The 25,981-nt window shown below is 46.2% G+C and overlaps 1 protein-coding gene across 1 annotated transcript in view; it reads right to left on the bottom strand.

Moving 5' to 3' along the window:
• The window catches only part of FAT2 (FAT atypical cadherin 2), a 79,887-nt gene that overhangs the window by 2,171 nt on the left and 51,735 nt on the right, over nt 1–25,981 (bottom strand). The window contains exons 14-23 of the mRNA XM_082726184.1: nt 23,832–24,215; nt 21,412–21,626; nt 20,301–20,438; nt 19,553–19,696; nt 16,859–17,056; nt 12,721–13,531; nt 9,380–9,525; nt 5,183–5,624; nt 2,923–3,076; nt 879–1,336 (exon numbers count right to left, since the gene is read on the bottom strand). Coding sequence (XP_082582310.1) covers nt 879–1,336; nt 2,923–3,076; nt 5,183–5,624; nt 9,380–9,525; nt 12,721–13,531; nt 16,859–17,056; nt 19,553–19,696; nt 20,301–20,438; nt 21,412–21,626; nt 23,832–24,215 — 3,090 coding nt within the window. The remainder of the gene's footprint in view (nt 1–878; nt 1,337–2,922; nt 3,077–5,182; nt 5,625–9,379; nt 9,526–12,720; nt 13,532–16,858; nt 17,057–19,552; nt 19,697–20,300; nt 20,439–21,411; nt 21,627–23,831; nt 24,216–25,981) is intronic.

The following is a 25,981-nucleotide window of genomic DNA, read 5'->3' as shown; positions in this document are numbered from 1 at the left end:
AAGGCCAGAGGTTTAAGCTAAAGCCAGCTCATATTGCAACTCTGTACTGATGATCTAAGATTCAGTGAATAAGGGAAAAATGGGGATGACGCCAAGCAGCCCGCTCACCTCTGCTGGAAACAGCAACTCCATCACAAGTCCTAATGGTGACTTACGTCTCCTTAACTGAAGGAAACGGACACACAGTTTGGACTGGGGGAGTGTGAGGGCATCTGTCACAGAGGGTGATTAAATGAGACGCAGCTTGAAAGAATGGAGAGCAGGCATCCCTGGTCCTTGCTCTGTCCCTTCTACTGAATAGTTGGGTGAATTAGAACATGTTACTGTGTCTTTGTGGACTCTGATTATATCAGCAAAAAGTTTATGAAAGCACCTTTTTAAACTATTGGTGAATAAGCCAGAAAATATAAAGTGCTTTACAAATTTACCTTCTTCTGAGCCAAAGATGAGAGTGAGGTGAAGAACCCTCCTCTAGTTCAGTCAGTTCTGGACCAAGGTTGCCATACCTCCAGAATGGGTGACCAGAAGCTTGGACTATTGCTCTTTCCTTTCCCAGAAAAGCACAAAGGAACAGAAGCCCCCCGCTTTCACCCCAGGGATCCCATTTATCCCTATCAGGTTTCTGCCAGAGATATCAATCCTATGGAATGAGTTGGAATTTAGAGGAGGAGGTCATGGTACATTGGAATGAGCCACAGATTCTGAGTCCAGAGAGCTGGCATTTGGTTCAGGCCACCAGTGCACAGTGACCTTGAGCACATTCCTTCATATCCAATCCCAAGGGATTGGACTGGATGGTGGCCTTACCTAATGGAGTGTTTAGGTCTACCACCCTATTCCATCAATTTCAGAGACTAAGGGCCTCTGGCTATACTGACCCATCTCTTCGCCTGACCATGTCCTCTTAATGATGGACTCATTGTCGGAGTGGGAAGGGACCACAGCTGGCGGGAGTCTGGGAGGCACACTGCAGACCACTGGCCGCTGTTTAGAGCTGGGCCCAAAAGTGACCAGTTCATTTGGAACTGAGGTCTTGCTGGGTTCCAGTTGGTTCAGATTGTTGCAGGAGCTGGTGCTCAGTGGGTTGAGCTCGATGGAAGGCATAGTTTGGGTGTCAACACCAACACTCCTGGCCAGGAGGTCTGGGTCCTCCATGGCCACGGGCTTGTGGGACTTGCAACGGCGGCAGTAGAAGAGGAGCCCGACGGTGCTTAAAATGATAAACAGCAGAGCCACTATGATGATCAGAATCTCCTGTTGCCCCCAGTCACCCCTTGTGATCTCAGGGGTGACTAGGCAGTGTCCTTCTGAGCAGCCCCTTGCTTCCATTTCACACCTGCAGAGAGAGAGAAATAGTCAGGGGATTGGGTCATTATACTTCCCTTTCCATGTCCCCTCTCACAAAGATTTATGGACCCCTGGGGTCAAGCCTACCTTCCCCAATTTTCAACCAAAAGAAAAGAAAAGAAAATGGATGGTAACGATCAACATCAGAGCTGTCCATCTTCCACCAGGAAGGTGTGGGAGTCAGCTACAACTTCATTCATGACCATTTGGAATCTAGGCTCTGGGCCACACCCATGATTTCCCATTCATGTGATCTAGGCATTGGATATACCCTCCACCACTGAGGTGAGATTTACAACCACGTACTGTGGTGGAAGCAGCCAACATACCCAGCTGTCCTCAGCAATATTGTCAGAGTCCCAGAGAGAAGTCAGCAGCACGCAGCTGTGGCAGCTGGGCACCACTGTTGCCACTGTTCTTCAGGAGGTCACAGGAACCCAGTTGGTCTTGCACAAACCTTGCCTTGGACAACTGTTCAGATCAAGCACTTGGAATTGTACGACCTCCCAGGTCACTGCCAGCTTGGCGTGCCATGGTGTAAGGCTCCTAGGAGGCTTCCGTGGCCAGTTTCATCCACTTTCGAGGGATATTAAGAAAGGCTCCCTTCATTCTACTTGAGTCCCAGTGTCTTCAGTTTCACCACCAACACTTTATTCTCTTGGGTTAGACATCGTCCTCCCCAAGTTCCTCTTTTAAAATGCAAACACCACCACTTTCAGCCAGGAAGTATCCCGCCAACACACCTCCTGCCGAGCGAGGTGTGCAGTGGGGCCAGAGATGAGAAAGGACTTGGGTCACAAACACATGGTGGGGGGGCGGTTTGGACAAGCCCTTTCTTTCTCTGGGCCTCAGTTTCCCCATGTGTAAAGTGAGTGGGTGGACTACATCATTGGCTCTCTTATGCACATGCTGACAACAAGGGGATCTCTTGGGAGCTTATTATAGATAGGATCCCAGGCCTCATTCCTTGGAGATTCTGATACAATCGGTCCAGAAATCTGTATTTTCCACAAGTGTCCCCGATAATTTTTAAAAAAGGCTCCCAAACTGGGGAGCCCTAAAACCAGATAATTAGCAAAACTCTTTACTTCTAGGATTCTAGGGATCTAAGGATTCTTGCAGTCCCCCAGACCAGCATAATACAAGGCACAGGTAGCTTGCGGTGGGGTTCAGCACAGCAGTGTTTGTACCTAGCGGAGTCATTGTCCTTAGGCCACTTTCCAGAAAGTCACCACCCAGTGCCAGAGAATAACTTCAACCATTTTCCGACTTCAGCAAAGATGAAAAATCCGCCTGAAGAGCAGATTAGAAGTGTAGATTCCCAGAGCCCAGCCTAATGAGTCTGATTCAGTACGTCCAGAATAAGATTAGAGAAATCACTGAGAAGCCCCTTTCCCTGCATGTTCTGTTGCAGGTGGCTGGAGGGAGAAGCCTTGGCACATAGAAAAGACCAAGAAGCCAGGTCACTGGAGCATTCAGCTCCTGGTCTCCCATGGGCAGGAATGCGGAGGTCATTTCCTAATGGTCCCAAACCCAGGATGAGGAGCCAAAGGCAGGTGGCTCCCCTGTGCTTACCTGTCTCCCATATAAGGGTGAGGGCAGTTACAGGAGATGCCTTCAGGGGATGAGATGCAAGTGCCACCTTCCAGGCAGGGTATTGAAGTACAGTTCTCCCTTCTTTGTTCACAGTGCCTGCCCGAGAACTGGGGGGGACACTTGCAGACATAGCCTGGGAAGGAGGGCAGGGGGAAAAGAGTCAGGCAGATGCAGGCTGAGAGGCCCTCCGGGACAGGGGGTAGGGGGTGGGGGGCTCGGCGTGTCTGCAGATCTGCATGTCCATGTTCAGTTAGTGAGTGCCTCCTGTGACAAGCACCGTCCAGGGCACTGATGCCCGGAACGTGATCCCAGCCTCAAACAACCTATAGGCTACAGAAAAGAGGCCCATAAAGAATTATAGGCATCCTAGACAGCACTCAGTGTTAAGTGCGAGTCACTGTGCTAACCACCTGCTCGTATCAGCCCATTGGAGCCTCATGCCAGCGCTGAAATTGGTTACTGTTACCCTCATCAGGGAACAGGTACAAGTTGATGGCAGGTGAGGAGATGAGGCACAAAGAATACATGACATTTGCTCAAGGTCATCCAGCAAATTAGTGGGAAATTTGGGATTCAAACCTATAGAACCAACTGTGTATAATATCAGTATATGAGTAATTATCATAACATGACAGAGCCTGGAGAGCCAAGGGAGAGTCGGGGCTACGGGGCCAGGGAGGTGAGACGGGCCGGAGCATCCCTGTGAGCCAGATGCAGGAATTAGGAATTAGGACTCTTAACAGCAAGGGGAAACCACTGCAAGTTTCCAAGCAGGAAAGTGATACACTCAGACCTGCTCTGTATAAAGGTCACTCTGGTGCCCTGCTGGAAGGCACAGGCGGAGGGGGAGAAGGGAGAGAACAGGGAGGCAGCTGACTCAAGGGGGAGAGATGACAGCTGCTTGGTGGTGCGGATAGATAGAAGTGATCAGATACTTTGCAGATGGAAACGACAGTACTATTATCCTGGCAAAAATGAGAAAATGGGATAATGCCGAGTGTTGACAGAGACACCAGAGCCTCCTGCAGTGCTGGGAGAAGGGCAGCTGCTGTGGCCAGGCTGAAGAGCAATTTGGCCCTAGTTAGTCAAAATAATGATTTACATCCTCCGGGTGTGTGAATTCCATCCCTGGGTGTGGGGTGTGTGTGTGTATGTGTGTGTGTGTGTGTGTGTGTGAAGGGAGTTCTCATACAGGTTCATAAGAAGATATGTATGAGGATATTCACGCAGCAGTGTTGATGGAGGTGGGGTGTTGAAGCCACCAGGGTGTTCGTTGCTAGCTGAGTAGAGAGGGGAGATGTGAATGCAGGTACACACACGGGGGCATGGAGCCACAAGAAAAGCAATGAATATGAATTGTGACAGTGTGGATGGAAAACTAAAAAATATTTGTATCACATATAGTTAGAAATCCAAGCATGTGTAAAACCAGTGATATATATTTTGCAAGAACTCATTTAAAAACTTTAGATGTGGGGCACCTGGGTGGCTCAGTAGGTCAAAGCCTCTGCCTTCGGCTCAGGTCATGATCTCAGGGTCCTGGGATCGAGCCCCGCAATGGTTCTCTGCTCAGCGGGGAGCCTGCTTCCTGCCCCCACTCTCTGCCTGCCTCTCTGCCTACTTGTGATCTCTTTCTGTCAAATAAATAAATAAATAAATATCTTTAAAAAAAAAACACTTTACATGTTTGCCTGTGGGTTTGGGGTGGGGGAGAGGCAGCCAAATACACAGTGAAGAGGAATATAAAAGAGAAACCTAGCATGGACCGAATATAACACTAAGGTGTGTAATGAAATTGACCGGTGGCACCAGAGGTCCCTGTTCATGCTGATCCCCCATCCAAACAAGTAGAAAGAAAGTAGAAAGACTCTTGGCTTCCCTTAGTGTAAACCTAGTGGATTACTCACAAGATAGTAAGGGGAAGAGAGAGACATCTGGCATCAGGGGAGGAGTGCTCCACTGAAATCTGTACCCCAAATGCACCTCTCTCACTTAACAGCTTTGTGACCTTGGGTAGTTCCTTCATCCATCTGGGCAGCCCTTACATAGCCCAGCAGTTTCCTGTGCCATGAAATGAAATTATTGACAGCTTTCTTTCAACCTTTCTCTCCCTCATGGGGCTGTGCTGAAGGAATATACTTTGCAAACTCTCCAGTGATATATGATTGCTAGTTCAATGTGCTGGGGTCTTCTGAAGAGCCCTCCTGGGATAAACCTTGAAGTTGTTTCCAGCCCTTACCTGCCCCATGGGTCTGTGAGCACTTGCCGCCATTGAGACATGGGTTTTGGCTGCAGTCATCCCTGTGTGAGCAGCACTGGGTGAGGGCCTGCCTCTCTTGCAACCCTGATGACTTCTTGCCATGGACCAGCAGCTCCAGCGCCTCTCCGTTGATCACAACTGCATCCAGGCAGCCTTCAAAACCCTGGGACACAACTGGGGAAGAATGCAAGAGAACAAGGCCACCCAGAAAGAGATCTCCTTCAGGCCTGAGACCCTGGCAGTTCTCTGGGAGCACAAGGGAGGCATTGCCTGAGCTGTCAACCAACAGGCGAATGGAAGTGTCTATCTCCTCCACCACAATGGAGTGCCACTCTTGGTCATTCACGTGGAGCCAGGAGGAAAGATTTCCATAGAAACCACCCGGGCAGTGGTATTCCAGCTGGAGCACTCCATCAGCCAGCTGCAAAGAAAACCCAGATGGCCATCAGCAAAACTAACAAGTCCTTATTAAAAAGTACTGTTAACAGAATACCAGTGCAAAGAATGTTGGTTGATTTTCATGGGTGGGAGAAGTAGTATTGGGGGATTTTCAAGGCTGTTTCAAACATTGTCTTTGTAGAGCATAAAAGCTGTTCTATGGTCTCATTTGGCCCTTACTATATTCCATGGTGTGATCTGGGCAGGGATGGCATCTCCATTTCACAGATGAGGAAACTGATGCCCAGAGAAGCCTTGCTGCCTGAGACTGTCTTTTTTGGATTCTTCTCTGTAGGCCTCTCCCATGTTCTGTGCTCCTCAAGTTGGCCCTCAAGGACACCAAAAACCCCTCTCACTCCGACTCTCTTATTCAACAGTTCTTCAGTTCTCAAAGTGGGTCTCTAAGACCTTTCCAGGGAACCCGCAAGGGGAAACCATTTTTATAATAATCCTAAAACATTATTTGCCTTTTCTACTCTCATTCTCTCACAAATATGCAGTGATTTCCAGACATGGCTATCACAACAGATGAACACAGAAGTAGATATGAAACTCTAGCCATCTACTATAAAGCCATATGTAAGAGAGATATGCAAAAAATGTAAAACAGTGCCACTCTTCTTTTTTCTTAATTTTGGAAAATGTAATTATTGTTCACAATAATATGGTATTTATGTCAACATGTAATAGGTTTCTTGCTATTTTTAAATGAATTAATAAAGATTTTAACACTTCTCAGTTTTAATTTCTAGTACTGAAAATATTGCTAGCTCTAACCCACATGAACAGAACCTCCCTAGGATCTTTAATTATTTTTAAGAGTATGAAAAAGTCCTGAAATCAAGAAGTCTGAGAACAACTGGGTTATATCATTTTGGTTTACCTAAACCCAAGAGGTAGGGCTCCTGTGGTCAGTCTGGGTTGTGTAGAGCCTTCTCTGGGTGAAATTTGAAAATCCAATCCAGTGTTTTACAGAAGTTAGCCATTTGTACATCACTTCCCCAATTCTTGCCCTGGTTGTATACTACCTATACAGATATTTACTTTAAAGGAAATTTACTATTATTATAGTTTGTAAACTCAAAGCATTGTCTTTAAATCTCTCCTTTCACTTAGCCAGGACCACAAATCCATTGGTCCAACCAACTTTTCATTGTCTCTCAACCTCTGGAAGGTTCTCACCTCTCTCCTTATCCAGCTTAAATTACATAGCCAAACTCCTGTCCTCTCCTACATAGTAGAACTCACTTGGCAAACCACACAAATCTGGCAAAATCCAATTCTCCCTACTGTATGTGAGCATCACTGAGCTGAACATAGCTGAAGAAAAGCACACAACCTTATTTATTCATCTCCCTTTAATTTCATGACTGCAAGTTTCAATTGAGACCTTCATGGTGCCTAATTATGCTATCTTCCTCGGTTTACTCTCCCAGATTCACAACCTCTCTCTCCTCGAACCCCTGAAGCTCCCCTGCCCATCCTCACTCTCACCAGTCGGGTGGGGACTTGCAGGCACTCTTACCATCACCTCTATTCACCTTGGTGGAAGCCAGTCTCTCCATTCATGCACTTGGTCCCACCCCCCTTCACTCCTGAAGGACTAGTTTCCATTGACTCTCCTTTCTTTTCCCTACATCTTTGTTTGTTCATTCTCTATTGTACCATTCCAGTCATCACACAAACATGCTGTTATTACTCTAATCTTTTAAAAAAGTTTTCTTGAACCCACTTCTCTCACCAGAGATCACCTTCTTTCTTTGCTTCCTCTTTGCAGCAAAATTTCAACCCACCCACCATGATACTGAAACCACTGGTGTCAGGGTATTTAGTGACTGTGGTGTTCCCAAGTCCAGTGATTAATATCACCCATCTCACTCATCTCTCAGCAGCATGTTATCAGCTGGTCACTCCTTCCTTCATGATACATGTTCTTCATTCAGCTTCCTGGATACAGTACTCTTGGTTTTCCTCCAACATCACTGGTTGCACATTTTTAGTCTCCTTTTTTGGATCCTTCTCTTCCCTCAGACATCTCAATTTGGAGTATCACAAGGATGAATCCTTGGTCTACTCTTTTTTCAATCTACACTTCCTGGTGATCTCATCCAGTTTGATGGCTTTCAATACTAAGTATATGCTGAAGGTACCCAGATCTTCATCTCTATCTGAGACTTTTCTCACAGACACTAGACTTGTTTATCCAGCTCCACTTGGAAGTCTAGTAGGCATCTCAAACTTACATCTCAAAACTGAACTTATGATCTTCCCCAAACCTGCTCTACCCATATTCTTCCCTAAGTCTGTTGGCAGCAACTCCATTCCTTCTAATAATTCAGGCCCAAATCTTACTCCTTGCTTTCTCTCCCAGCCCTCATTCGATTCATCAGGAAGTCCTCTTGGTTTTACCTTCAAAAATCTATCTAGACTGTCAACTCTTCTTCCCAGTTCACTGTCATTACCCTGATCTAGACCACCACCATCTCTCACCTGAACTGTCACAGTACCATCTTGGGTGGGTCTCTGCTTTTATCTTTGTTTCTCTAAACTTGTTTTTCAACACAGGAGCCATCAGGGTCCTTTTAAAAATGTCATATCATGTCAGTTCTCTGCTCAAACCTTCTCATGCCCTCCATTTTGCTCAGAATAAAAGCTGAAGTCCTTCAATGGCCTATGAGAATTCATGGATACTCCCTCAGCCCACTGTATCGCTGACCCCAAATCCTACTACTACTGCCTCCCTTGCTTACTTTACTCAGGCCATATACACATCTGGGATGTTCTTAAACCTGTGAAACATTCCCCTACCAAAACGTTTTTGCATTGCTATTCCCTCTACCTAGAATGCTACCTAGCTAATTCCCTTACCCCCTTTATATTATGGTTTAGTTACCAACTCAGTAAAGACTTCCCTGATCAACTTACTTAAAATTGAAACTTCCCATAGTCCTAATCCCCTTAACCCTTTTTTTGGTTGTTAAAGCCAAAGCACTTATCACATTTGGACAAATTAAGATTTTCTGAGCTATTATGTTTATGTTTATTGTCAGTCTTCCCCTACAGGGTGAAAGCTCTCAGAGGGATTTTTGTCTTATTCACTGATGAGAACACTGTCTAGAACAGTGCCTGTTACTTAGCAGATGCTTGATAAATATTTATCGCATAATTAATTTCCAACTAGCTGCCAAAGTCCATTTGTTCTTTGTCAAAGTGGGAGATTGGCTTTTGTGTTGGAGGCGTTAAAGTCAGGCAGGCAAACTAAGATATTCTACAAGATTAATCAGAAGGACTGAAAGACCATGAGAAAGGAAATTCCTTTTTCTTCCATGTGATTCCATGTAACTTAATGCTGTGTTTGTAGTCTTGAGCACCCTAGTGGTAGCCAACTTCCTACTCATCCTGGAAAACACTGGTTTGTTACTCAGCAAAAGTGATAAAACAAAACAAAAAACCCCCACATGACTAGGTGGCCTCCATTTCTCCCTCTATCTTCAGAAGTGCTCTCTCTCCTCCCACAGAGCAGCCCAACTTGTCTTTGGCTATATATCTCCAGGTGGGGGGCTTGGGCATCACAACTGCAAAGTCTTGTGCCTTAAACTAATAGTCACACCAGCATCCCTGAAAACCATGCAGGGTTTTCTCTGCCAACAATTGGGCTTCGTAGCTATTCCTCAAGCTGTCCCCACCTCCCTCTCCTGGCACGCCCACATGAAATCTCTCAGGCTGGCAGTACCTTACCTTCAGGGAGACATACACTGTCTCATTGCTGAACAGGAGAACAGCCTGCGATTGGAGTGTTTTCAGGCGGAAACGGATGTGCCAGTTCTGTGCCTCCAGAAGACTGTACCGCCCAAAGCTTTGTCCACTGAATCTTGTGGCAGTACCTGTAGAAGCAAGCAGAGATTTTAGCTCCACATGACGAGGTCCCCCACAGAGTTCTTGAACTGACTCTGTCTCATTCAACCCTTGGGTGACATTGTTCACATCCTATAGAAGTGAGGCTTCTTGGTGAGTCAGGGTGGGGGGAGTTACCCATCCAGGATCCTGCAGCCAGACAGACACCATCCCCCTGCACACTTTCTTTTGTCCCCAGAGACCCTTGCCTTGGGTCTCAGGAACTATGAGCTCAAACCACCGAGAAAGCAAGAATCAAGCCAGAAATGCTACCAATGAAATGTGTGGAAATCAAAATTTCTATCCTACATAGTTTCTTTTTTATTTCTGACATCACTGGGTGGGGAGAAAGAGGCAGAATTGGAGAGGATTTTGCATATATGCATGAAGGTGCTTTGCCTCAAGATCTCCCCTTCGTCATTAGGAGTGTAACCATTTGAGAAGCTCATAACCAGATGCATCGCTGCTGAGAGGTCCAAAGTCACTGCGACCGAGGAAGGGGATGCAGAATTCTGTGAAGTCCTGTGTGCACATCCCCCCATAGCAACTGCTAGCACATAGTTGCAGAGTCAGGAGGCTCCACATCAACTTGACTTTCTCCAGCTGATTTGACCATGGGATCCTCTTATGGGGACCACCTCTTCCAAGCCCTAGGAAATAGCATTCTGCCGGCCACCTTGGAGAATTCTGTGTTATACGTATATTAAGCACTATCCTCCCCAGAAGGGAGTCCAGCTGTTAAATCCCTAAAACCTCAGTGTGAACAAGCTTATCAGTCATCAGGCAAGGGGAGGAGCTGTATAGGGCCCCAGATACCCTAGACTGTTGAAGAGAGGGGGACAAAAGCCAAGAGGAGAAAGAAAAACCAGGAAGCCTTAGGCACATGGGATTTCGAGATCCGGAGGCTGTCCGTCATCTAAAACTCTCTGCTGCAGGCAATTCTGTTGTTATAAGTCATTACCGGATGGGAGGCTGAAGATGATCTAGATCATCTAGGAATTCCCAGACCTTGCTGAAGATCAGCTGGAGAGAACTTTAAAATACAGAATGCCAGGCTCTATCCTCAGAGAGTAAGACTCACTAGTTCCTGAGGTACATGAGAAGCTGCATTTTAAAAATCTGCCCATTATGGGTGTATTGACTAGAAGAGAGACCAAGAGGGGCTCCTGGGTAGCTGGACACGTGGTGATCCTGGCTGTAAGTGCCAGTTACACGGGTGTATTTGGTTCGTGAAAACCGTGGCACGTAGACTTTTCTGTGTGCCGCATTTCATTTCACCAAAATATTTTTAAAAACAACAAATCACCCCTCTGAGTGATTCTGACGATTGGCAAGCCAACCTCTGGTATTTCTCAAAGAGCAGCCCTTGGACCACCTGCTTCCGAATTGCCTGAGGTGCTAATGCCAATTCCAAGGAGAGAGAGATGGAGAGAGAAACCAAGAAACAGACTTAACTATAGAGAGCAAACTAATGTTTGGGGAGTGTATGGGGGATGGGTGAAATGGGTGAAGGGGATTGAGCACATTTATTGTGATGAGCTCTGAACAATGTACAGAATTGCTGAATTGCTGTATTGTACACCTGAAACTTATACAACACTCTACGCTAACTATATTGGAATTAAAATAAAAACTTCATAAAAAATGTCAATTCTAGGCCTCACCCAAGACCTTCTAAATAATACACCTGGAGGTGACCCTTAGGAGTGGGTCTCTTTTAAAATCACACTCCCCAGGGGCACCTGGGTGGCTCAGTGGGTTAAGCCTCTGCCTTGGGCTCAATGCGGGATCAAGCCCCGCATCGGTCTCTCTCCTCAGTGGGGAACCTGCTTCCACCTCTCTATGCCTGCCTCTCTGCCTACTTGTGATCTCTGTCTGTAAAATCTTTTTAAAAAATAAAAAAGTAAAACCACACTCCCCAGGTGATGTTGCACGAGTGTGAATTTTTAGAGCCTCTGCTGTCTAGTGCCAGGTGACCAAGAGAGAACCTTCGACTGTCACGGCTTTCCTTGCAGGCAACTCTGGAGCAAGAGACACAGAAAGGAAGCACTCCCCTACCCTCACTCTGCCCCATAAACACACACACAGCCAAGAGTAGCTCACCCAGCCTAAATACAGTGGGACCTGGAGAAAGTCCACCAATCTTTAGAGAAAGAATTTCCCTAATGCAAAAGGGGGAACCCATAAAGGGTAGACCAGGCCAGGGAGGGGGCGATGGTGAACTGGAGACTTTTGCCGATGCTCCTGAGCTGGTCAAGGGCATGGATTCTTGATGCCAGGGGTGCTGGGGTGAGTCCACAGGAAGAAACTGACTTCCTGTAGATCTTGGTGAAGAGCTCAGCCTTTAGAGTGGGACACACAGGTATTTAGACCAGCCCCTCACAGGAGGCCATGAAGTTTCAGGTGAACTAATGTTGGTGACAATCAGTTTCAGTAACATATACAGCATCAGGCACATTGCAGAGTCTGTCTAGCCATAACTGCTACCATGTGAATGACAGCCATCATGGACATTGTGCTTACGGACCAGATAAAAGTTAGGTGCTTTTATATCCATTGAGTAATTTACTCCCCAAACCAACTCCAGAAGGCAGATGATAATATTTTCATTATTTTATAGATGAGAATCTACAGCTCTGAGGACTTAGTAACCCACTCCAAGTTACACAGCTAGTAAGAGAGGGAGCTGGAGTTAAAATCTGAGGTTATAACCACCGGGCGGTAGTACTAATAGTAATACTATTAGTAACTCATGTTAGTGACTGCTTTCTATATCAGGCACTTTTCTAAGCAAGCTCTTGATATTTAAGACTCATTTAACCCCCATAAACAGCCCAAAGACACGGAGAGGCTAGATAATTTTCCTAAGGTCACTTGGCTCACAAGCGGCAGAGCTGGGATTTAAACCCAGGCGTCTGATGCCAGTGTCTGTGCTTTCAGTCATCCTACTAACTGCTTCTTGTATCCTTACTGCTAGTTTCAAAACTCCAGAAAGTGACCAGGAATAGGGTGCTATTCCATGACTAGATTCTGTGAGGCCACTACCCATCCCTGGTGGCCTATGGCCTAGCCCTGCTAAAACACCCCTCTAACTACCCCATGGGGCCTCCTTGGGATCTCCATCCCTACAGTGAGTCTGGCTAAGCCCTGCAGTGCTGATTGTCTTGGGGAAGCCTGTTCCTTACCGTTGCAGGAGCAGCTCTTCTCCAGACGATGCCGCGGGGTCAGGATGCTGAGCCTGGCTGTGCTGTACGTGGGGCCCACCCTGGGGTCCAGGTGCACCGTCTCTTGGCACATTTGACCCTGGCAGCTTGGGCCCTGGCAGGGCACCACAGGCATGGCTGACCTCATCTGAATTCCCACCGAGTGCTCCATCTCCTTGGCTGAGCGAGTGATGATGGATGCCAGCTCCTGGAGCTTGTAGAAGGTTCCAGAATGCCCCTCAAAGACCAGGAGCACGTCCACCCCAGCTGTGGTCTCTGCAGGCTGAAGGCTCGCCAGGTGGATGTTAGCTCGTTTGATGTCCAGTTTGTTGCTGAGGAACCTCTGCAGGTTCCTCCAGTGGTCGCTCACCAGTTCCTCCGGGGTGAGCTGGTGGAAGCCCAACCACATGGCCTGCTGCAGAGCCTCCTGCCCCACGTGCCACACATGGACATGGACCCCAGCAGTGGCAGCGAAGGTCCCATCACTGACTGTGACGTTGAATGCATAGCGGCCACGAGGCAGGTCCTGGGCGGCAATAATCTTGCCATCGAATGCGCCCACTGAGAAGTGCCTGGCCACGTTGTCCTCTCCTGCCAGGCTGTAGGTCAGCGTGTCCTGCGGGTCTCGGTCTGTGGCATGGATTTTGCCCACCATGCCACCCTGGAATTCCTCCTCCCCAATGGTGATGAAGATCTCCAGTGGGAGGGCAGAGGGTGGGTAGTGGCTCTGCTCCGTGACATGGACACTGACAGATGTCGAAGACGAGAGGGGAGGGATGCCACTGTCTGACACCTGTGGACAGAACAAGCATGGGCATTACCACAGGACTGCATTACCACAGCTGTCTGTGGCCTCCTGGGGCAGCCAGTCTCTCTACCTGAGGGCAGGCTCACTACACCGTCACAGTTGAGAAAGAGAACAATAACTCCAAAGCACTGAAAGTATTGTGGAGGGAGTTATATCCCATACCACACAGTCAAACTCAACTCCATTTCCTCATCTGACAGCTCTCTGAGCCTCTTCCTAAATCTCTCCAGTCACTTGCACTCACGTTTTCTCCCTCTCCAACATCTCTCATTCTGTCTCTATCCTTAAGCGAGTCATCAAATGTCTCTTCTTGACTCCAGTATGCATCCTTTGTGGCCCCCGTCAGCCTAAGGAGTTTCTGTTTGAGATCCCCTTGATCTTGTCTGATCTCGGAAGCTAAGCAGGGTCGGGCCTGGTTAGTACTTGGATGGGAGATCCCCCTTTACTAGTGTCTAGAGTGGGTGTTTCTTCCTCAGGTCAGCCAACAAATATGTACTGATTGCTTTCTACAGGCCAGGCCCTCTACGGTGATCAGGAGAAAAAATACCATCAATACGTTACTAAAAATAAACAAGACAATGTCAGACATGGATAAAGTGCTGTAAAGGAGGAAAATGGAGCATGAGACAGAGATCTGAAGAGTGAGAGCTTCCGTACTCAGATTGGTTAGGAGGGAAGTCATAACACTTGAGGAGAATGTGACACTTGAACTGAGTCCTAAGGGATGAGAAGAGTTGAGGAGAGGAGGTGACAAAGGGAACAGCAAGTGTCAAGCCCTAGAGTAGAAAGAACACAGTGAGCTCGATAGGGCAGAAGGGCCCTGGCTGCTGGAGCAAGTGGGCAGGGCTGAGGACCAGGCAGGGGCACAAGGGAGGCCACCCCGTCACTGATGGGCTGAGGAGCACTTGGTTGGGTTTTATGTCAGAGCCATGGAAAGCCACTGAAAGTTCTAACAAGGCCATGCTATGACCACAGTTGCACAAGGAAAAGAATGTAAATTGAAAATGCCTTTTCCTTTCATATTTTGCCAAACATCCTTGCAACTTTCTGTCCTGATTAGCAAGGACAAAGTTTCATTCAGTGACTTTATCTCTTTCACAGCTGTCACAAGGAGTCTCCACAACTTTCTCTATACCTAATATCTTGTTCACTTGTATTCTAGTCCTTTGAGTGGGTGAACAAGTTGTGAAATTACACCCAGTGCTGGGATTTCTGTGTAACACCAGTGGGATATGAATAGCAACAACAGTAATTAATACTGCTGCTAAGCATAACATACAGCTGGCATCACCTGAGCGCAGACTGTATGCTGGTCACTTCTAATGCTTCTGATGCGTGATCTGAGATAGCTTATCAACCTTAACCCTAACCCTAACCTTTCTTATGAGATAGATACCAGGAAGTCTTCCATTTACAAAAACTATAACTGAGGCTTAGAGGTCAAGTAACTCGCCCAAGGTCATAGAGCAGGTAAGGCCAGAGTAGAATCTGAACCTGTGTCCATAATCTGTTTCTTTGCTGGCCTCTAGTGCCTCCTAATGAATGAAAGCATAAGTACAAGAAAAGTGCAAGAGGATGTGAGGCAGATAATTACTGTGATTGTCTGGGTCAGGAGACAGAGGTCATTGCTTGGAAGGCAATTATGTCCATGCCCTTAGCTTTGAAAACTCTCTACATTAGCCCACACCTGTCCTCTGAGCTGCAGACTCCCATTCCCAACTACCTACCGGACACCTCCATGTCAGTGTCTCATGGGCACCTAAAAGGTGACATATGCAAAACAGAGTCCTCATTTTACTCATAAACCTGTCCTTCCCCCACTGCACCATATTTCTGGCCTCAGCAATGGCCCCACGGCCCAGTCTTCACTCCCAGGTTCCAAACCTGGGAGTCACCCCTGATTCTTCTCTCTCTCCCCGTATCCAGTCTATCACTGACTCCTGTTTATTTCCGTGCAGAGCTTGTCCCTAGTCTGTCCACTTCTTGCATCTTTGTTATCAGCTCAAGGTTTCCGCACCACTCTCTCCAGCTGGAATTGGAAGTAATGCTAAAAGTATTATGAAGGCTTATAATTAGGATGGCTGTACATCCTGGTTTGCCCAGATCAGTCTTGATTTTCACTGATTGACCCTGTTGTGGCTCAGTGATCGCCAATTAACTACTTTTAGGGCTTCTTTCCCTCTCAAGTGCATCACAGTTTGGACCTCAAGTAGTATGGTCACCCAAGCCAAGAGGACTCCATGATCTACCCAACCCATCTCTTCAGCTTTATTCCCAGTAAGATCACTATGCTGACCAAATTGGCCCCATCTCAGGTCACTTCAAGCTCCTTCCCAACTCAAGAGCTGGCTTATCTTGTTCCAGCTTGCAACATTCTCATGCCCATTGTCAACATGACTGGCTCCTCTCCGGTCCCAGCTCAAATGTCCCTTCCTCATGAGGGCAGCCGCCCTCTGAATATGTCTCCTCTGTGCTTTTCAAGGCACTTTCTTTCTTCATTCATTTACTGTTTATCTCCATGACTAGAATCAAAAGCCCCCAGGGACAGGGATCAACCCCTCCTTTCCCCTTGCTGTAACACTAGCAGCGGGCATAGGGCCTGGCACAGGACGGGTGCTCAATATTTGTTGAAAGGTTTAGCAAATCACTGACTGGCCAGCTGGGTGAATGGATGGATATATCATCCTGAAAAGGATGCTATATCACAGAAAAGTTCACAGAATAACAGGGTCCACAAGGACTTGAGATTTAGGAAGGGATTTTGAGGGAATGAAAAGAAGAAGAAATGATTAACTACCATCTTGACTCTTCCCTTTTCGCTATTCTCACTCTACCCTTTGCAGCACCACCATAACACCTTAAACACATATATATCTTCTCCAATTTGGACCCCACAGCAGTTCTTGTGAGATTCAGAGAGCTTTCCTGGCCCATCTCAAGGAGTTAGAGCCAGGGTGAGAGTGTTGTTCTGCCTGGAAGCTGTGCGGGAATTTGGAGCTTAGGCTCTAGGATCAGAATATTTGGTCTGAAGCAACCCACCTCTGCCACTTATTGGTAGTATTACTTTAAGCCAGTCACTCAACCTCCCTGTGCCTCAGTTGCCACATCTTTAAAGCAGGGGTGGTAACTCTACCCACCCTAAAACCTGTTGTGAGGATTTAATGCAATAATGCATGTGAAGCACTTAGCCTAGTGCCCAGCACCTAGTAAGAACTCTATACATTTCCCCCTAATAGTTGAAGCACTGGCGGTGCTTTCGCCAGCACACTACTGTCCCCATAGTCACCACCAGTGGCCCAACACAGCTCTCACCTTGATCTGAAGCTGATACCATTCCTGGACTCTCCTGCTCAGGCCCATAGTGGTCACCAGCCATCCATCAGGGGTCACTCTAAAGGCAGAACCATCATTCCCCTTGGTGATTTGGAATGAGTAGGGGGGACCATTCTCTGGGGAGTCTGGGTCACTCAGGATCAGCTGTAGGACTTTGCTTCCATGGGGTGAGTTCTCCTAAGAGAGTGCCAGAAAATCAAAGAGCAAAATGAGTTCCAGTCCTTCCTTTTGCATCTTTCTGGATGCCTTCATCTGGGACGAGTCGTCAGCACTCCGGCTATTCTCAGGATATGTCTGGACCTCAAGCTATCACTCATTCATTTTCTGCCAACCTGTGAATTAGTTGTTGGCTTCACCAATCTGGACGGGAGCTTCCTGAGGGCAGTGCTGGATCTTAGAAACAAAACCCATTAAGGCAGGAAGGGTCCTTAGAGTCCCTTTCTCCTATAAAAGGGACTTGCTCAAGGTCACATAGCTGAGGATTCATGTATAGAAACTAGTGCATGGGGATCCACGCACAAGTTTTGTGATTCATAGGGTCAACAAAACACCTATAAATGATTTCCTGCTTAGAGGACCAATGGAACACCCAATTGAATGAGAAAATTTAAAAATGAGTAAGCGTTCAAGTAAGAAAAGTCTCTGTTCTATAACATGGGAATTTAGTATCTATAACACAATGGTTGTTAACTGCCTTTTTTGCAACAAAATCCTATCAACAAACAGTACCTTATAGACAGAAACTAATGGATGTCTACCCAACAAACATTCCTTCCTCCCTTTCTTACAAACCCGACTTTTATTCAGGTGTAGGATGGCAATATACTCAGAAAAGATATGCCCTTGTTTTTTTTTTTTTCTTTCTTTCCTTAAAAATTTTATTTAATTTTATTTTTTTTTCAGCGTTCCAAAATTCATTGTTTATGTACCACACCCAGTGCTCCATGCCCTTATTAAAAGGAGATGGACTGGGGCACGTGAGAGGCTGAAGCTGGTTAAGTGTCTGACTCTTGATTTCAGTTCAGTTCATGATCTCAGGGTTGTGAGATTGAGTCCTGCCTGAGGCTCAGTTCACTGGGCATGGAGCCTGCTTAAGATTCTCTCTCTATCTCTGCCCACCCCTACTCATGCTCTCTCCCACTCCCTACCCCCCCCCCCAAAAAAATGGAGAGAGATGAACTATGATTGGTCTAAGTCAGTTATAAAATCTGATTCCCTGTGCCAGTTTTTGGTTTGATTGTGATCATGTAATCTGATTCTGGTCACTGGAGAAGTCAACCAGCTGAGGGTTCTGAGAAGCTTTCTCCTTTGATAAAAACAGATCCTGAGGAGAGGGGAGTCCTTTTCTGATTGCCTTCGAAGATGCTAGACAAGGATGTAATGCTGGAGCTGCGCAGCCACTTTGTAACCAGGAGAAATAAGGTGAGGGAATTTCAAAGAAGCTAGCCCAAAGCTATGATTCCATTTTTCCGCTGAGATAACCAGTTCTGGAATAGAACCTCCCACCATCACATCTTTTGTTATGTGAAATAATAAGCCCTTATTATTAGTGACATTTTAGTCAGATATTCTGTTATTGGCAGTCAATGCACCCTAACTAATACTTATACAAAAAGTATAAGTGGAGTGACTGTAGCTAATACATAGCAGGACTCAGGATTCTTCCTTCCTATCCTCTTCCTTACCTCCCTTACCTCTTATGGTCACAATCCCCAATGAATCCCTAGGCCTTCTCCAGATCCCATTTGTAAACCGTTTTGTGGTGAAAATAGGGATTTGGAAAATCGCCTGGGTTTAAGTCCTAAGTTTGCCACATTCTAGCTATGGTACATTTCTGTATCTCCATTTAAAAAAAACTATGATGTGGGCAGAGTAGGCCCCCTTATCCACAAGGATATATTCTAAGACCCCCCAGTGGATGCCTGAAACCATGGATAGTATCATATCATTTATACTGCTTTTTCTATACATACATCTCAATGATAAAGTTTAATTTATCTCACGGACTGCAATGGAGCACTGGGTGTGGTGAAAAAATAATGAATACTGTTTTTCTGAAAATAAATAAATTTAAAAAAACTTTATTAATTAGGCACAGTAAGAGATCAACAGTAATAACTAATGATAAAATAGTAAATTATAACAATATAATATAATAAAAGTGACGTGAATGTGGTCTCCCTCTCTCAAAGTAACTGTACTCCCCTATTCTTCCTGTGATAATGTGAGGATGGTAAGATGCCTATGTGATGAGATAAAATGAGATACATGACAGAGGCAAAAAGAATATGTGATGTACATTAGGCTACTATTGACCTTCTGAGAATACCTCAGAGGGGGATCAAACTTCTGGACTGTGGTTGACTGGGGATTAGCCTGACTGAAACCACAGAAAGCAAAACCACAGATAAGAAGGGGGACTATTCTACTACCTGCTTCATGTAGCTGTGTGGGTCACAAATGAGGTAATGGATGGAAGTGCCTAGCACAGTGTCTGATTATTTTTAATTCTGTAATGCACAGTCCCCTTTAGCAGGCTGTGTTGCCATTAGGGATATTAGTGGCAAGGTCACAGCAACTGTTTGGGTAGACTGATACCAGCAGTGAGCACCCTCCACTAGGAAAGAAATGAAGGAGAAAGTCTTCAGGATGTCTTTAGAACCTCAAGCGTACCTGGACAGAGGTGCTGTAGTTAAGCTGGAAGAATCTTGGTGGGTTATCATTGACATCAACCACTTGGATAGCAATGTCTATGTCTTCATGCAGTGGGGGCCGCCCGCTGTCTGTGGCTCGGAGCCTCAGGGAATAGCTAGAAATCTAAAGCAAGGTGCCAGTGAAGAGTTAGCAATAAGACCTCTCAGTTCTGCCCCATGACTCATCACTAATGTTTTCAGAAAAATAAGATGGAGACACTCCCCTATGCCCACCTCCATTAGCCACCCATGCTATTTTAGGGTCCAGGTTTTGGAGTCAAGAAGAAATAAGTCTGATTTCCAGTTCCACCACTTACCAGCTGTGAGAACCTGGGAAGGTGACTAAACATCTGTGAGGCTATCAGGACCCACCTCCTAGGATTATTTTAAGAACCAAATGGCATAATGTAATAAAGCACTTAGCAAAGTTCCTAGCACAGAGCAGGCGCTCAACAAATGATAATTTATTATAATGATCTAATGATTCCTGGTTAACACTAAGAAGCTAGCCTGGGCTCCTCCAGTGAAGGTTAAGGGTCACTTAGTCTCTCTCCTGCTTCTGGCCTCACAGGCCATAGAGACCACACAGAGAAAACAAGTTTGAGGCACTGAAGATAAGTCTGGAGAAATCAGCAAGGTGTGTTGACCACAGTTCATCATCTGAACCTGCACTGGGGCCATCTCTCTCCTCACAGAAGCTCAGATTGGGCCCCTCCCACATGACTCACCTGTTCCCAATCCAGGGCCTTGGCCACTTGTAGCTCCCCCTTCTTGGGGTGGACTGCAAAGTGTCCGAGCTGGTTCCCTCCTACCAGGCTGTAGGTGATGGCACTATTTGCAGGTCCATCTTCATCAGTTGCTGACACCTGCAGCAGTGGGAGTGTAGTTGTGAATGTAGGGCAAGAGGGACCAGAAAGGAAAATCACCCCTGGGAGTGTAAGGGGGCAGATATGTCCCTACGCCAATGACTGCCACTGGCCTGGAAGTCCCTGGACCACAGTCATCCCTACCAAAGGAATCTCTTAATTTTATATTCTAGTATAGATTTCAGCATGCCATGGTTCATTAATTTACTCCTTCACTCATACTGATGTGGTGCTAGGTCCTGAGCTAAGAAGTGAGGGATGTGCCAAAGTGAATATACCCACAGGAAGTTTAATGTCTAATTTTATGGGTAATTCTAATTTGGGGCAAAGTATGATCAGCTTTATGACAGTACAGAGAACACAGGGATAAATTCTACCTGGGGAGATTAGAAAAGCATTCATAAGTCTCAGAAGGATAAAGAGAGCTTCTGGGAATGGAGCCATTTCAGGCATGAGCCCAGAATGTGTAAAAGTACAGAGGCTGTTTAGGGAAAGATACATCTTGTGTGGTTGGAGCATAGGATGCATGTCAGAGAGTGAAAGGAGATAAGACCAGAAAGCAGAATAAAGAGGGGTCATAGAGAATCTTGAATATGGGCATACAGAGTTTGGTTTCACTCTATGTAGTAGGGGAGCATTTACACATTTACATGCAAAGAGGTGTTAGTTGGTGCTCCTGCCCCTATACACACACTAATACTCCAGGCCCTTCCCAGACCTTGAAGCCTCTGGTAATTCTCTGGGGTCTCTCCTATGTCCCGATCTATCAGTTACCTGATCTAAACCTTATCAAACATAGCCCTGAGACCCTCTGTCATGAGAAACAGCTTGGCCAAGTGGCTGCAAGTAATGCAAGTCAGAGTTAAATCTATAGTGTATAAATTAATCAATTAACCCATACTCATAGACACCAGGGTGGGGAGAATCCACCCAAGTCCATGCCCCCCCAAAGGGGAAAGTTCCATGTCCTTACTGTGAGCACAACGTCACCCACGATGGCATTCTCTAAGACCCTCGTGCTGTACAGATCCTGGGGGAATCTGGGTCTGTGTTCATTGACATCAGTGATGTTGACCACGATTGTGGTCATGTCACTGAGGGAGGAAGAGCCTTTCCGGCTGCATTCTATGGATAGGAAGAACTTGGAGCTTGTCTCAAAATCCAGGCTCTTGTTGACATACAGGATCCCTGAGGAAACAAGAGATGATGGGAGCAATGAAAAGACAGAGATCTGAGGTGTCTTGGGTCAAACCCAAGGAGAGGGACACGGTTGGGAGACAGATCTCTTCTATCTCCTTCACAATCTCTTCCATTTTCTCCTCCACCATTTCCATCATCTCCACCAAGTCCTCCATCATCTCCTTCCTCTCTTCCATCATCTACTCTATCATTTCCTCCGTCATCTCCTCTTTCTCCTCCGTTATATCCATCATCTCGTCCTTCATCTCCTCCATCATCTCATCTTTCATCTCTTACCTCACCGTCTTTGTTTTGTTTCCTCATTACCTTCCTCACCCCTCCCCCTCCATCTCCTCTCATTTTCGTTATTGTCATTCTCGACAGCAGTGTTTCCCTCATTTATCTCTATTTCATTGAAATCTCATTTCAATCTGTAATGCTAAATCTTTCTCATGTAGATCAATATTAATTCTGTAGAGTAGGAACAACGATGGTTCCCATTTTCTAGGTGAGTCAACTGATGCTCTCAAGTTCACCTGCCTACTAAATGACAGAACTTATATTATAAAGTTTTGTAATACCCAAAATTGTTCAATGAACTGCTAGAGCATAGATTTATTTCTCTGAAATTTGGAAAAGAAGAAGGATTTATCATACTGTTTCTGGATAACCAAATATTTAATGGTAGAAAATGCTTCCTTATGAGAAAATTCTAGTTAGTAAATGAATGAGGAATGATAAAATCAGAAGATCGCCATTTTGCTGGTCCTAATGAAATAATTTACCTAGGAAATGATCACGTAAGGTTGCTAAAACCATTGGAAGAACAGCTGACAAAGAACTCTGTAATGAATGGGTCAGGCTCATTGTCAATCTTAACCTCAGGAAAACCAAAATTAATTACATAATTAATTATTATATGCCTCCTAACAGTGCCAAGTACAGCCCAGCATCATCTATGAAGTACTATTGCCACAAAATTAAGCTTGAACCTGATCAAGGTCTTAAAATCAGATGTCATGGGACGCCTGGGTGGCTCAGTTGGTTAAGCAGCTGCCTTCAGCTCAGGTCATGATCCCAGCGTCCTGGGATTGAGTCCCATATCAGGCTCCTTGCTCCGCAGGGAGCCTGCTTCTCCGTCTGACTCTGCCTTCCACTCTGTCTGCCTGTGCTCGCTCTCGCTCGCTCTCTCTGACAAATAAATAAAATCTTTTAAAAAAAAAGACAATTAAAAAAAATCAGATGTCATTTATGAGAAATATAGGGGCTAGAGAGATATATGACATCAAAAAGATATAGCTACTAGTCAATCCAAAAATAGAAAAAATTCTGCCCAACACATGACCCAAGTTTCATTAGTTAGATGGTGGGGGAAATAGAGAGGGAAAGGAAAATGTTAGAGATTAAAAGAGACTTAAAATACTGCCTATCGACCAAATGCAATATGTATGCATGGGCGTGGTGGCAAAGGGCAAATGTGAAATCAAATGGGCACACGTTACCCAATTACCAAAGCTGGGTGATGGGAATGTGGGGTTCATTACACTGTTCTCTCTATTTTTTATATGTTTAAAATCTCCATAGTACAACCATTCAAAAATACTGCTCAATGATAAGACAGCTGCTCTAGGAGGTAGAGTACCATTGCAAGGGTGCTATGAGGGGGAATCTGACCTGGAAAGACTCTGAGGCCCTTCCATGAGGTTCTGTGAGTCTGTCTTAGACTCTTCTGTGGCTAGGAAGAAAGAAGAGACCGTTTTCTAGTTCTCTTCATGAGAATAAGGGGAGAGTCGGTGGGGGGGGTGATATTTGGGGAGGGCTGTAGGAGGGAAGCAGGTAGCCCTGCCCTGGGAAGCTTATGCCCCAGATTCCAGCAAGTGCTTGGTCATCCAAGGACAGAGAGTGGCCTCAGCCTGTGGGGGCTGATCCTGAGCTGGGACCATGAAGCTACAAAGTGTAGGAAGAGAGTGGGTTGTCAAGCATCCTGGGTGGGGACATGGAGGAATAAGGGGTGTCCCCACATAAGCTGGCCCCAGAGTGGAAGAGGGACTTGGGACCTGGAGAGATGCATAATGAAGAAAGAACCAAAGAAGTTTTGTCCTGGGAGGGTCTGTATGGAGCACACATACCCCACGTGTGAAGAAGACAGTGTTCCCCAAGACCCTGTGTGTGTAGGTACATGTAGGGGGTGGGGCTGCCTTGGCACTGGCTCACCTGTGAGGGCATCCAGGCGGAACCTCCCCTGCTCGTTCCCACTGACCACACGGTAGCTGGTCTTCTCGGCACTGGGGCGAGTGAGGGTGGCCAGCTGCAGCACCTCTGTGCCAAGCTGGGCGTCCTCGGGTACCTGCACACTATGCTCAGTGTTCAGGAACACCGGCAGATAGTCATCAAGGCCTACCACTGAGACAGTGACTGTGCCCAAAGTGGATAGTGGTATCGGGGTTCCCAGGTCAGAGGCACGGACAGTGAGCTCCAGTGCTTCCTGTGGCCTGACCCGTAGTGGCTTCTCCAGCCGAATCACACCCGTGGTGGCTTCAATGGAAAAATGGCCTTCAGCAGAGTCCGTCAGAGAGTAAACCACCTGGGCATTGGCACCTGTTGGGGAGACCAAGGGTACAGTTCATACTGAGAGACCCTCCTCTGGCCCCATCTGCAGTGAACTTTCTACCCACAGGAAGGCCTGGTGCAGAGGGTCCCCATAGAGGCTAACATGCTCAGGCTGTGTTAAGAGTGAGAATCTCTCCCCTGGGGCAAATAATACATTACATATTAATAAAAATAATTACTAAAAAAAACAAAGAGTGAGAATCTCTCAGTGGGAGATTCTTTACTGGGGGGAGGGGGGCTCAAGCTTCATAGAAAGGTTCTTGGGGGTGGGGTATCTGCAAACCTATAAAATTATCTGAAAATGTTTATGTGGATTTTAGAGTCCAAGGCCAGCTTATAAAGTGAAAATTGTGCAAGGTCAAAGCCATCTAGAGCAAGTTCCTTGGTTGTGATAGAACAATTCTATGTCTTGATGGAGGTGGTGGTTACAGGACATTCTATGTGGGATAAGACTGAATAGCGCTATACACACAAAGACATGTGCTCACATGCACACGTTCAAATGAGTGCATATAAAAACAGGTGAAATCTGAGTAAGGCTTATAATCCAGTTACCAGGAATGCCCCAGTACCAATTTGCTACAACAGCTAAAATGCCACCACTGGGGGAAGCTGGAGAGGCAGGTACAGGGGCCTCTCAGTACTCTTTTCGCAACTTCCTATGAGTCTATAATTATGTCAAAATAAAAGTTAAGGAAACACACATACCCATGAAAAGTTCTTAGCAAATCAAAACACGCAGTGTTTCTTCACCTCTGGCTCAGAGTCTATTATGTTCTCTGGTTGTGTACTAGATGAAGCAGTAGGGGCCATTGTGTAGGAAGAACACCAGTACTGGCTACTCAGCCGTGAGATCCTCACCCAGTGGGAGGAGTGCGTGCCCTGAGCCTGAGGGTCTCACATCTCACACACACGTAGGGGCACACACCCTTTTAATGGAATGGTGGCAGGAACTGGCTATTACAATAGTGGAATTTACATAAATTAAAAGCGCATACCATGCATTTTCCCCATATGTACATTTTTCTGGAGAGACCATAATTTTTCTAGAGAGGGGGGGCTTCTGGTCAGTCCGCATTTGGAATATCTGGGTGGAATCTCTGGATTAGAATGATAACAGTTTTGAAGGGTTAATAGTAAACTGATACAAGGCCACAGGATGTGCCCTGGAAAGAGGGCGTGAGAAGCAGCATGTAATTGAAAAAACTAGGTCTCCTTCAACCAGAAAGGAAAGCTTGGGGCTGGAGCAGATAATCACCACCTCCCGGCCTTGGAAGGGCTCTCGTGGGCAGAAGTCTAGGAGATGGGTGTGACTACAGAGGGCCAGACCAGGACTGATGGTTGCCAACTCAAAATAGGTAGCACTTGATAATTCTCTGATGTACCACAAAGGTTGGTAGGGAGCTGCTAGGAAGGGTGGGGGCAGGGGGGGGTACCATGGAAAGTGAGTAGAGTAGTTGCCTAGGAACTAAGGAGATTCCTGTCCCTGAAAGTGTACAAGTACCAGCTAGTGAGCACTCTAGGGCCTTGTCGCCATTCGATGCCTCTACTCTATTTTCCCCCTCTTGAGCCCCTACCTCCCTCCCAAAATCTCCCATCTCCTTCAATGCCAAGCTAAAACTCAAGAAAATTGGACATATTCACTGTATATAGACATAAATATATATACACATATATATGCACACACACAAAATGCTTCATGGTGGCAGAAATTATAATTGGTATGTATAGAATAAATAGTTGTGCATGAATCT

The sequence above is a fragment of the Mustela nivalis genome, assembly GCF_964662115.1.
Source record: "Mustela nivalis genome assembly, chromosome: 3".
Taxonomy (NCBI): Eukaryota; Metazoa; Chordata; class Mammalia; order Carnivora; family Mustelidae; genus Mustela; species Mustela nivalis.
This window is presented reverse-complemented; position numbering and strand designations above follow the sequence as displayed.